At 49.3% G+C, this 12,221-nt stretch overlaps 1 protein-coding gene across 1 annotated transcript in view; it reads left to right on the forward strand.

Moving 5' to 3' along the window:
- Nucleotides 1–12,221, forward strand: part of ARL2 (ARF like GTPase 2) — a 222,026-nt gene that overhangs the window by 63,061 nt on the left and 146,744 nt on the right. Inside the window, exon 3 of the mRNA XM_069645083.1 lies at nt 10,896–11,058. Within this exon, the coding sequence (XP_069501184.1) occupies nt 10,896–11,058 (163 nt within the window). The remainder of the gene's footprint in view (nt 1–10,895; nt 11,059–12,221) is intronic.

Here is a 12,221-nt window from a genome sequence, read left to right on the forward strand (position 1 = left end):
CTGAGTGATTGCCGGCGGCGCTATTTAAACAATCACGTGAGCGCATAGTGATCATGTGAACACGCTAGCAGCATGCCGGAAGCGGGGCAATGAAGAAATGACAGGACGCCAGCGTTGCCAAGCCAACTTCCATGCGCCTGGTAATCCTCGTCTTAAAGGGCCAGAACCTGTCGGAGCATGGCTTCTCTTGCGAACAACAAAGGGGGCCACAAATCTTCTTGAGCCTGAAGCTTTCTTCATGACAGTGTGTTACAGATCCTGGAGACTACTGCTTCCAGTAAAAGTAAGTTACTTAGTTTAGGGCAAATTAGGAAGACTTTAGGTCTTCATAGATAGGGTTATGTTAAAGACTAAAACTTGAATGTTTGTCTTGCCTACTGATGTGAAGTCTTCTTATAACATCTCACTAATTAGGACAGGGTAGTACCTTCCATTTCCTCTATTGTTGCTGCAATCATCATTGCCCAGCCTGTCCTCAACAAGGTAAGACCATTTCCTTATCCTGTTACCCCTATGATATTCCCCAATGTGTCTCAACCCCCTTATGCGAATTCTCAATTATACTATCCCCAGCCTGACATCCTTCTTTAGTTTTATTTCCTCTCCTCACCTAAAAAGAACAGTTTCCACAACTTCAATGACACATCCCCTTTACAACGCGTCTGTCCAACTCATGATTCTTTCAGGCAGACACATCGGGTTTAGTCAGTGCTCCTTGCTTCCCTATATTTAGCAGCAATCGTTGGTGAGCTCAGTGACTTGTCCTTCCTCATCCCGTGCAGACGTTCAGGACAAGGCTCACGTGACTCAGGTACTAGCATTCTTGGCATCATATATTTTACACACTGTTCATCTTGACCATGCCTGGTATACTTTCCTGCAAGGTCTTTCTCACATAAACATGATCATAATTTGCATTTGCCTGGTCTACTCTCCTGCCAGGGCTTTTATCATGTGGGCTCTACGCACACTTGCCAACTTGATGGGCTCTTATATTTGCTTTGTCTTGAATTGTATCTGCTTTCTATACTATTTTGCCAGGGCTTCTCTCATAGACCTATTCTTGTACTTTGAGCATGCCTAGTATACTCTCCTGCCAGAGCTTTCCATATATATGCACTGCACACACTTAGAAACTTGATAGTTCTTTGTGTTTATTCTGTTCTATCTTGGATTTGCCTGGCATACTACTACCAGAGCTTCTCTTATAGGTGTATGGAATGCACTCACAAACTTGAAAGTCTTACACTTGTTCCATTCTCCCTCTTTAAATAATTCTCACTTGTTTGTACTCTTTCATGTGCTTCATTAACAATGATTCGGGTCTAGCGTGGCTGACAACATGCCCCAGTGTCGCTGCTTACTTTGGGTGGACTCCCCGGCTCTTGCTGACGTATTCTGCTCCTCCCACTGTAAGCAAGTGGCAGTCATTCGTCGGTTCCTTCTTCTCGCTGCTTCTTGGCTTCTCTGTGTGAGGAGTCAGAAATGAAAGTCGGACACAGGTCTGCCATGTTTTTGGTTGAAAACAAGTATTCAACGAAAAAGGGGTTGTGAAAAGACCTCTCTGACCCTGCTCTAAGAGGAATTTCCCTATCTAAACCAAAAAGTAAGGATCGCTCTGTCGGGATTTCAAAACAAAACTGTCCTGTGTTAAAACATTATATTCTGACCTTCACACTACAAACTATACTGAAAAGTGCAAACGGAAATGTCTTTAAACTTGCAAGGTTCAGAAAAAGTATTTATAAAGAATAAATGATTCAAATAAAAAGTTCCTCACAGAAGAAGGTTCTTGGTTCCAGAGGATGGTCCCATTCCCCTAGATTCTTCCTTGATCCTTGAGACTTTTTCCACACAATAGTTCTTGAGTTTCTCAACTGCAAAGAGGGGACATGTTCCAGAGGCTAGCTCCCTTGCCAAAGGTTCTTTTTTTATTGCTTGAGTTTTATAAACAATAGTTCTCCAGCATGGGGTCTGGCATGGATTCACATGCTCATGAATATTCCCTGTCTTCAGGCTGCAAATCCTCGGGAAAAGAAAAACTGTTTCACTTTTACTTACAAAACTGTATTTCTCCCATAAACCAATCACTGTCCTCTGGGTCATACTGCCCCCAGCCAATGACAGCCCTCTCCCTAAGCCCCTCCTCTGGCAGCCATCTTCAGACTTCTACTGCACACATCGAGTTTTGGTCTGCGGGCTACTTCTAGGTTTTTCGTGTTTTTTCACAGAAAAAGGTTCTTCTTTCCATCTGCCAACAGAAGGGATCCCTTGTAGGTGAAGTTCACCTCCCCTCAAGGGCGAAGATCGTCAAAGTTTCCAGAAGGCCATTGGGCCTACTTCATGCCCTCCGACCATGACGAAGGAGAAGAAAGAAGGAAGATCCCTCTTCAAGCCCTGGTAAGGAAGGCATGGTATCAAGAATAGACAGATATGAGTGATCAAAGTTCAAGGGTGTTTATTAAACTGCATATAAAGGTTGGAAAAACGTCTAATCTAAAATGAGAGCAAGCTACGACCATCAAATCATAATAAGGCAGTCCTACTGACGTCTTGTCAAAATAAAAGGGCCTATACTAAAAAAAACGATTGCCAATCCACGACAACTAAATTACAAAAAGAGTGTAGGATAATGTTCACCAGAAAGAAAGAAGTGTTCAGAAATGATAAGTCGGGATGTGGTAGCCGGGGGTCTCCCGTCCCCATGTTTTGAGCACAGGGCAAGGTGGGACTCCTGAGCACAGCACACACTCAAGCTTTCCCCAGCACGAGACAACCGACAGCTCTCAGATATCGGGATCGTCAGTGGTTAAGTCTTTTTTCTATAAAAAGTCTCTTGCCTCTGGGAACCTGATGTGTTCGAAACAACAAATTTCCTTTCCACATGTACGTTGGGTGATTCACACCTGGGTCGCCCTCTTCCAGGACCAGACCCCTCTCAAATCTCAGCCTCCCTCCATCGGGTTCACCATGGCTTTTCACAAATCAATATTTCCTGTTTCATTCAGGATTCTTAATATCTTTTTAAACAGTGCACCGTGGACTTCCCTCTGCCGGGTTCACCTTAGTCAACACACTGTTCATCTGGACTTTAGACATCGCCCCTTTTCGTCCACGTCCCTGCGTCAGGTTTCCTCTTGCCAACTTTTGATAATCGCACGTTTTCTTCTACTTTCTTACCATGCAGGATTCACTTCCTTTAGCATTACAGGCTTCTGCTGGTTAAAGACTTTCAACTGTACATAGGATTTTACTAGACCCCTGTAGGACCACTTTGACCCCTTTCTCACCCGTTCCCAAGACCTTCTGGTAAAGGTAGTTTCAACACTAGGGTGATCGCCCATAGTTTCTCGGCAGCGCACCCACGTGGTGCGGGACTCCTCTGCAGCTGGTTTACTTCTCTCGTATTCACAGTTCGTTGTACTTTTCTTAATTTGCCACTTTGCCACTTTCATTCAACACAGTTCGGTTTCTTATTGGCTCTCCCCTCGACCGGCTGTGATGAACCACTTGGCTTTACTTGTATCTTGAGTCAAGCCCGGTACCACGGTAGCTGCTGCAACACACTTGGGCTATTGTTCGCGGTCTTACGATTCCTTCTCTGGAGGTTTCACAGGCCTAGCTTGGAAAGGGCAACGTCGCTTCTCTCCTTGTCACCCTCTCGGTTTGCGCCATCTTTCTCCTCCGCTTGAACTGCTGTGCTGAGTTAGCTCTCTCGTTGTGCAGTCTGCCTTGCTCGTACTGGGCTTGTGTGCTCCACCTTTTATCCCTGTGGGAAAGGGAAAGGGCTGTCAGGTGTGTGTGTGTGTGGTTCTGGTCAATTGCCTGACCCTTGTATTGGGACATGTCAGGTAAACGACTCTGGTGTTAGTCCGTTGTCTTTCGTACTGTGCGAAAGTGTTCGTGTCAGAAAAGGGGGCGGCGGTAGAGTTTCTGAGTATCCTATCTAGGATGTGGAAAAGATGTTTAGAAGAAGGGGGACACCGCGTCCCACCCATCAATGTCCCACTTCCCGAGGACCCCCATCCAGGTGATCCACCCTCACTGGTACACCCCCAGGAATGGGATACATTAGCGATGGCCGTGTCCTGGCCACCTGGATGACAGATCCCCGGGGACTTGTTCAAGGAGTCCCCTTCAGGTTTCTCACATCCTGCACCAAGTGCAGGCTCCTAGGACATGTTTGTGGAGGACAAGCACCTACAATGCCTCTACTGCCTGCATCTGGACCGCAAGGAAGAGGATTGTGAGATTTGCCGTGGATTCTCCAAGAAGACGACAAAGGACAGGCACAGTAGACTGGCGGTGTGGCTGAACACCAAGGCCTCTGCCCCGTACCGCGAGCTGGGGCATGCCTCACCCAAGGCCGGTTCGGTCTGAGGAGTGGGCTTCTAAGTCCTGTGAGAGTGCCTCATCCGTGGGGGTCAAAGTTAAGTCCAAGCACAGCAATTTTGGGTGCTCAGGGTCAACACGGAAGCGGGTCCCACGGCAGGTAGGGTGCGATCGACATCACCCTCCGCCTCCATTGCCAGCCAGCAATCTAGCTCCTCCTCGAAGAGAAAGTTGTCCAACCTGGCTAAGCTGTGGGAGAAGCCTGAGAAGCTGTGGACAGAGGAGAAGAAGGCTGGGCTGCCCAAGAAGGCCCGGGCAGCACAAGAAAAAACTTTGTCGACAATAGAGCTGGTGGCGACTGCTCTTTCAAAAGCTAAAGGGGCTGACCCTGATAGGGTAGCCCCCACAGCGCTGAAGGTATCCATCCCTCCGAGGCGAGAAGCCGCAGTGGTGCCTTTGGCAAGGTATGCCGTCAATCCGCAGATGGGGACACCCCCTCAGAACCCGGTTCCAGCGCCTCTGGATAGAAAAACAGGGGTGGGGGGGGGGGCAGGGATGGCCCTGGATCAGTCCCAGGCCGGGGCTTCAAGGCATGGAAATTTCGTCAACGAATATGCGGTCCCTGCACATAGTTCACGAGGACGTGAAGAGGACGTGGCAACGAGGGGGCAGGGCCCTGTGGTCCGATCACGCCAGTTCCACTGAGGAATGTGTGTCTGGACATCCTATCAACAGTGTCAGAGATCCAGAAGAGGATGCCACAAGGGCCTGTTCAACGGTCCCCCAGGTCCCTGATCAACCGGAGATGAAGAAAAGAAAGCACCCTCCGACGCCCCCTTTTCAGCCTCCACACCGCGTCGGGTCCCATCTCCCCCAGCATACCCGGACACGGGTACGGGGAGGGATACGGCCACAGCGACAGATGACTATATCGTCGGAGCAGGCAGTGGGTCCCCGCAGCCCATGGTGACCCCACCGGACGAGGTGGGATTGTTCCATTCTATGATTGCCAAAGCCTCCAAGCTGTTCCAGCTCATGCCCGAGGAGACCAGGAAGGACGGTTTCCTGTAGTGTGGAGACCCCACCCATGCACCCCGGTGGGAGGCGACTGACGAGGTTAGTCAGCGAGTGGGAAAAGATCACCACCCTGGACTCTCTCGCCCAAGGACATACCCTGGAATTTCAGCACAGGTGTCCACAGATCCAGAAGCAGCATGTCCAGTGCATTAATTGGCACTGCAAAATGAGCCGGAGCTCATCAAGGGGGCATGGCCTAACAGTCGGAGGGTCACCTGCTAACTCATTAGGCCACGCCCCTTGACAGCCCCGGCTCAATGGGCTACACAGGCCACGCCCCTTGACAGCTTTTTGTAGAGACCAGCACCCTCTCCCCCGTTAGTGGAGAGGGTGCTGATCTCTGCATTTATTTTCTATAGGCTTGCCAGCTGGAGAGGGGCAACATCACCATTAAGGCTCAAAGGGTGAGGCCGCTGGAAGCTGTGGCCTTTTCCCTAAAGAATGAAACTCGCTTCCAGATTTAGAAAACGAGGCCTCTGCTTCTAGCGGACTCATGTTTCACTCCATATTGGTGGTGCCAGACCACAGGCATCTCTTGCTTGAAGGGATGCCTTGCAGGTGCGGCGCCACCATTATGGATGAAAGCCATTTTTTTCTGAAGCCTGAAGCTCTCGCACACAAGCAAGAGCTTCAGGCTTTAGAAACAAATCCTTGTCATGTAGTGGCCGGGGCTGCCAGGGGAGATTAGTGTGCCCCAGCAGGGTCCCACCTCAAAATGAGATTTCAGAGCCTGCCGGGGCTCGTCCCCAGCTGGCCCCGGCCCACTTAAAGCCCCGAGTACGTCCCTCAGCTCTTGGAGAAAGTAGGGGTCATGCTACTAAAAGGGGCGATGGAGCTGGTTCCCCAGTGACTTCAGGGCTCCGGAGTCTACTCCAGATACTACTTGGTAAGAAAGAAGACTGGGAGCTGGAGGCCCATTCTAGACCTGTGACGTCTAAACAAGTACCTCAAGTCTCAGAAATTCAGGATGGTCACATTGTAATGTGTGCTTGGCCAACTGAAAGAGGGGATTTCTTGACGTTGCTGCACATGGAGGACGTCTACTTCCACATCCCCATTCACAGGAAACACTTCACGTTTCTACACTTCGTAGGCCCTACCCTCTGGCTCAAAATCGGCCCCCAGAGTGTTCACAAAGTGCCTGGCAACGGCGGAAGTGCATCTGTGTCTAAAGGGGATTCGCGTATATCCGTATCTCGACAACTGGCTCATCCGGGCCCGTTCGCGGGAGTTGGCCGTCGGACACACAGAGGTCGGCCGTCAAGCTGCTGATGGATCTGGGATTCTCCATCCATATTATCCAAAGTCCTGCTTGACACCATCGCAAATTGCGCTGTTCCTGGGAGCCAGGCTCTATACAGTGTCCTGCCTAGCTTTGTCCTGATGAAGACTGCCACAGTACGGACCATCAAGTCGTTGCTCCGCATGATGTCCTGAATCTTCCTCATGGGGCTCTGAAGGTTACAGATGCAACATCTTTAGGAGTTCTGGGATGCTCACTGGGTGCATGTGTCTGGAAACCTTGCGGACGAGATCACTTTGGACGATGAGTTCCGTCGGGGGATAAGGTGGTGGGGCGACCGCTACAACATCGCCTGTGGCACAGGGTTTCAGAACCCTTCATTCAAGGAGACGGTCACGCCGGACGTTTCCATGGAAGGCTGGGGAGCTCACACCGGACGACTCCACGCCAGAGGCCATGTGGCTTCTGGAGGCAAAGGATCTCCATATCGACATCCTGGAGCTGCGGGTGTCGCTCCCTGGCCCTCCAAGGAAGGGTACACATCATAAACGGTTCTTTGGGAGAAAAATAAGTGACTAAGATCAGAACAAACCACATGGGGAAAGTCAATGAGCTATCTGGCCCTAAGGAAGAACACCCTTGCCCTAGCTGGGTTGCCTGTCCCTAGATAGCGAGTGGTGCAACGCCTATCTAAGAGGGATATGTTAGAGAGACTGTCCCTAACTATAATCAATTGTGTGCCGAGGGATGGTAGCTGTCTAAATCCCAACAGAAACGGCGACAACCTGGCAACAAGCACCATACAAATTTAAACTGCATTTGATTAAATCTCGTAGATAAATAGCTGAAAGGCTAGCATGTGGTTAGTGGTGCCGTGGGAATTTCATCAGTGTTTTATTCACCCTAAGGCCTATTAATTGCCACATGTCGGTGGCTGCAAAACAAATATATAAAGGATTAAAAGAATCCTGCCCATATAAATGGAAGTGCAGGAGCTGTGGCGCTGGGCCGTCGGACAAGAAATGTCCCTCATCCCCCGTCACCTAACAGGAGTCGGGAACACCATTGCGGACTCCCTCAGCAGGGAGTTGCGCTCCTGGCACAAGTGGGAACTTCGGCAGGACCAAGTGGACCACATCTTCACCAAGTGGGTCAGGCCCCAGATTGACCTGTTTGTGATGGCTGCGAACTCCAAATGCCAGAAGTTGGCCAACAGATTCCATCAGCCGAGGAGCCTGGGGGATGCGTTCTCCTTCCCATGGGAAGGGATGTTTCTTACGTGTTTCCTCTGTTGCCTCTCCTGCTACGAGTCATCAACACACTGTATCAGTGCAGGATGATACTCATTGCCCGGGTGTGGACGAGGCAGATTTGGTACCCGGACCTTCTCAGCCTGTCCGCGTCTCCGCCAGTCAAGCTACCAGTGGTCCCGGATCTTCTCACCAGAGAAGGAGGCACAATCCTGCATTACGACCCAGGATCGCTCAACCTGAGGGCTTGGCTCCTGCAGCCCTACCATCTGGAGGATATGAGTTGCCGGCGGACTGCAGAGGGGTCCAGGGCCAGGGCATCGTCGACTCTGAAGTGGTATGGTCACAAGTGGAAGCATTTCGCTAAGTGGTGGCGGTCACAGAAGATTACCCTTCTGAGGGTCACGGCTCTGCAGCTATCCTTGGCCAAGGCTGGTCTGGCGCACACCTCAATCAAAGTACATCTGGCGGCTATCTCCCGCTACACCAGGTCTCCAGGAAGGTCTTCACTTTGGTCTCATCGGTTCGCCAAGGAGTTCCTCAAAGGACTTTTTTGTTCTTTCCCGCCGGTAAAGACACCTGCCGCGGCGTTGGAACTCAACGTGGTTCTGACGAGGCTCATGGGGGCACACTTTGAGCCTATGCATCAGGCCCCTCTCAAGTTCCTTTCGTGGAAAACTGCCTTCCTCATGGCCATCACCTCCGCCAGGAGTGTCGGTGAGATACAGGCCCTGTCCTACAACAGCCATACCAGACTTTTCATGAATGTAGGGTGGTGCTGCGGACCCACCCCTCTTTCATGGCGAATGTTCAGTCGGAATTCCACCTCAACAAACCTTTGTCTCCGGCTGAGAGGGCCTTGCACTCGCTGGACGTTGCTCGTGCTCTGAAGTTCTACGTGGCACGCACAAAGAGTTTTCGAAAGACTTCGCAGCTGTTTGTGAACTTTGGTCCTGTGAACCGTGGGAAGGCCTTGTCCAAGGCTTCCATCTCATGGTGGCTCTCCGGCTGCATCATGCACTGTCATCGGTTGGCGAACCGACCGCTGCCCGGCCATCCGAGAGCCTATTGCACCAGAGCGATCGCTGCGACGACGGCGTTCTGGCTGGTGTGCTCCTGCTGGACATCTGCATTATGTCTCGGAGGTACCCGAAGCTCTCCCGCGTCGACAGTCAAGGCGAGGAGAATCGATTACCGCCGTGGTACTGTCCTTGTGTCCTACAACAAAGCAGCACAGCCTGTGAGTTGGGGAGACTGATACCAGACCGGCCTGTGTGGAAATGAAGGTTGCAAGCAGCAGCAGATGAGTTAATGAACTTTAAAGCTAAAATACAATATCGTAGACGGTGGTCCGGCATCACGTGGGTGCTCATTCAAAGGTCTGTTAGGTATCCATCCGGAAGGGTGCAAACGTTAAAAGAAGTGAATTGTGAAATCGAAGTGGTCCTGCAACAGGTCAAGCCAAACCATGTGCACATTTGAAAGTCTTCGATACTTGATGTAAAATTGACATTGGGCAGAGCCCAGCTGAGGGAGACTAATGGTGTAGAAGGAATCTGAGCCCGGCAGAGAGGGATCCGGGGTCGACTGCGAGTCACCCGAAAAAGGAAGAATCTACGAACATTATGAGCAAAGTTGAAAAGGAAAGACAGGCTTGAGTCCGGCAGAGGGAAGCCTGTGCAGAACTTTATCTTTAAAGGATCTGAGCCCGGTTGAGGGTGATCCAGGGTGGATATTGAAACACCTGTTGTGAATACTTGTGAAAATCTGAAAGGGGAAAAGAAGTGGTTGTATATCTGGTTGCATCAGGCCCTTTTAGCGAAGAGACTTTGAGCAGCAAGGAGACTTGCGCTCCGGAGGCCCTGATGCTGATAAGTGAACTGTAACCTTGTGCTAAAGAAGTCAGAGACTGTGCTATGCGCGAGTGAACAGCCTTATCCTGTGCTAAAACGTGGAAAAGGGAGGCCAACGGCCTGAAAACCTGACATCATTTTTTAACACTTTCTTTTTCATAACATTTTTTGCCACACTATTTGTATTTAGGGGGTAAGGATTGGCAATAGGTTTTTTAGCATGGGCCCTTTTATTTTGACAGGACACCACTAGGACTGCGTTATTATTATCTGATGGTCGTAGCTTGCTTCCATCTGTAGATTTAGGTTTAGATAGGCATTTTTCAAACACCCTTGAACTGTAGTCACTTGTCTGTCTTTCTATTGATGCCATGCCTTCCTTAAAGTAACCATGAGTGTTGAGGCTTATGCAACATAGGTGTGAGCTACATTGTTTACCTATTTCAGTATTTTAGTTTCACTTTCCTGTGAAACATTAATCCTTGAAAAACCCTCCTGAATGTTAGACTGAGAGCAGAGTAGTGACTTATTTGTATTTTTGTGTTTAAAGCATGGACCTAGCTCGTGAGCGGTATAGGCAGTGGGTAGCCAGTGTATGGACTGGCATCTTTTACTAGTAGCACAGTACTTCGGGACGAAATAAAATATTAGTTCTTTCTGGAAAACAGACATGAATCACTTTTGTTGTGATTGACAAATTGCAGAGTATGATGTGAAATGATGACGGTTTGGAGCAGGTAAACAGTGATTTCGAGTTACTTATTTGAATAGGTTAAGTGTGAAGCATTAACCAGCAGCATATATATCACATTTTTGCAGATACATTCTCTTGACGATGTACTCCTGTCTGAAATGCACAGAGACAACAATGATTTGCTATTGATGATTGCTAAGCATTAATTATATTATTTATTGCCTATCAGGATTTTAAGACCCATTTAGGCTCCTGTTGAAATGAGTTCCTCAGCTAAGTATTCTTTGAGACTGTACAATTAAAAATTCCTGGCACATTTCTTCTGCGCATTACTCCTGCTCTTGCTTTCTTACCACCATGCCATCAGAAGGGTGTGTTCTCTTTCAACATTGAATATGTGAGCAGTGTACAACAGTCACAGTTGTGTTTCTCTTTCTGATTGCTAGCTTCAAGTTGAACATTTGGGATGTCGGAGGCCAGAAGTCCTTACGCTCGTATTGGAGGAATTACTTTGAGAGCACAGACGGCCTGATTTGGGTAGTTGACAGTGCTGACCGTCAGCGCCTGCAGGACTGCAAGCAGGAGCTAGCCAGCTTGCTAGTGGAGGAGGTGAGTCTCTGTCCGTGACCACAACCTGGGTGGTTAGAGAGCAGAGTTTAGGATACGAAGGGCAGGCTTTGAAATGGACAATCGCCTAGAAGGAGGTTTTTAACAGCCCAGTGGAATGAATGGCTTTAGTTTGTAGGCTACCAATAGGTTGTGAACTAAGCATCAGGAACCAGGTTCTGCTATGGTGCAGTCCTGAGAAAGAAAGGGGGTCTTTCAGATCATCTCTTTGCAGCATGATAGCGTGAGGTTAAAGGGAAGGGTAGTGGCGAATCCAGGGACTTCTTCACCTCTCCCAAAGGGGCGCCACTCTCTTTGGAAATAGAGTGGTGAGCGTGCTTAACCTAATGCCCCACAGGGGACAGGAAAAACGGGATCCCATTGGGGGTGCCCCCCTCCCTTAGGGCACAGGCCATCCTATTACAAGGATATGTTATCCTCCCTTTTCCCAGGCAGATAATGTCTTTATGGTTTTTTTGGGAATTGCCAAGACCACTCTGTGAATATTCATAATGAAGTAGCTGGTGTGGTTTCTGACCCTTTACTGTCTCCAATTTTGAAAGAAGCCCCAGTTCAGTGAAATGCTTCCTCTCCCTACAGGGAGCAACACAACGGGCCTGTGAATACTACATGGGGAGAGCAGAAGAGAGTCAGAAGCCTGCAGAGCCATATACAGACATTGAGAGCAATTGTTTGACATACCGGATTTGAACTGATAGGGGTCCAGGAGGCCTAGGGACATATCCTATTCTTTTGTGTGGGAAGCCCTGAGAAGAGTTAACAGACTTACTTACCGAACTGCAGAGGCCTTGAAAGCCCCAGAGACATTTGCTGGTGATCAAAGGGGACCCTTACTCTGGGCAAGCAGCATTGTTTAAACCAGAGACAGTACAGTGGGGGTCAGACACCCGCCAAGAGCTTGTCACTTGGGCAGAAGGCCCTTGGGAAATCTGTGTTCATGTAAGATATTTTCCATTTTAGTGGTAGGTTTCTAGGATCAGGTTAGCTTAGGTTTCTAGATGGCAAATAGACTTTATGTTGTAAGGGATCCTGACGTGCACCCTTTTGAACTCTTTTCTTTCCGACACAAAATAAAACAATCACCTTTGCCAACCACAATGAATTGCCCGTCTCCTGATACTGACTTACAACAGTGGATATCCTCG

This window comes from Ambystoma mexicanum, chromosome 2p (assembly GCF_040938575.1).
Source record: "Ambystoma mexicanum isolate Mex_15411 chromosome 2p, UKY_AmexF1_1, whole genome shotgun sequence".
Lineage (NCBI taxonomy): Eukaryota > Metazoa > Chordata > Amphibia > Caudata > Ambystomatidae > Ambystoma > Ambystoma mexicanum.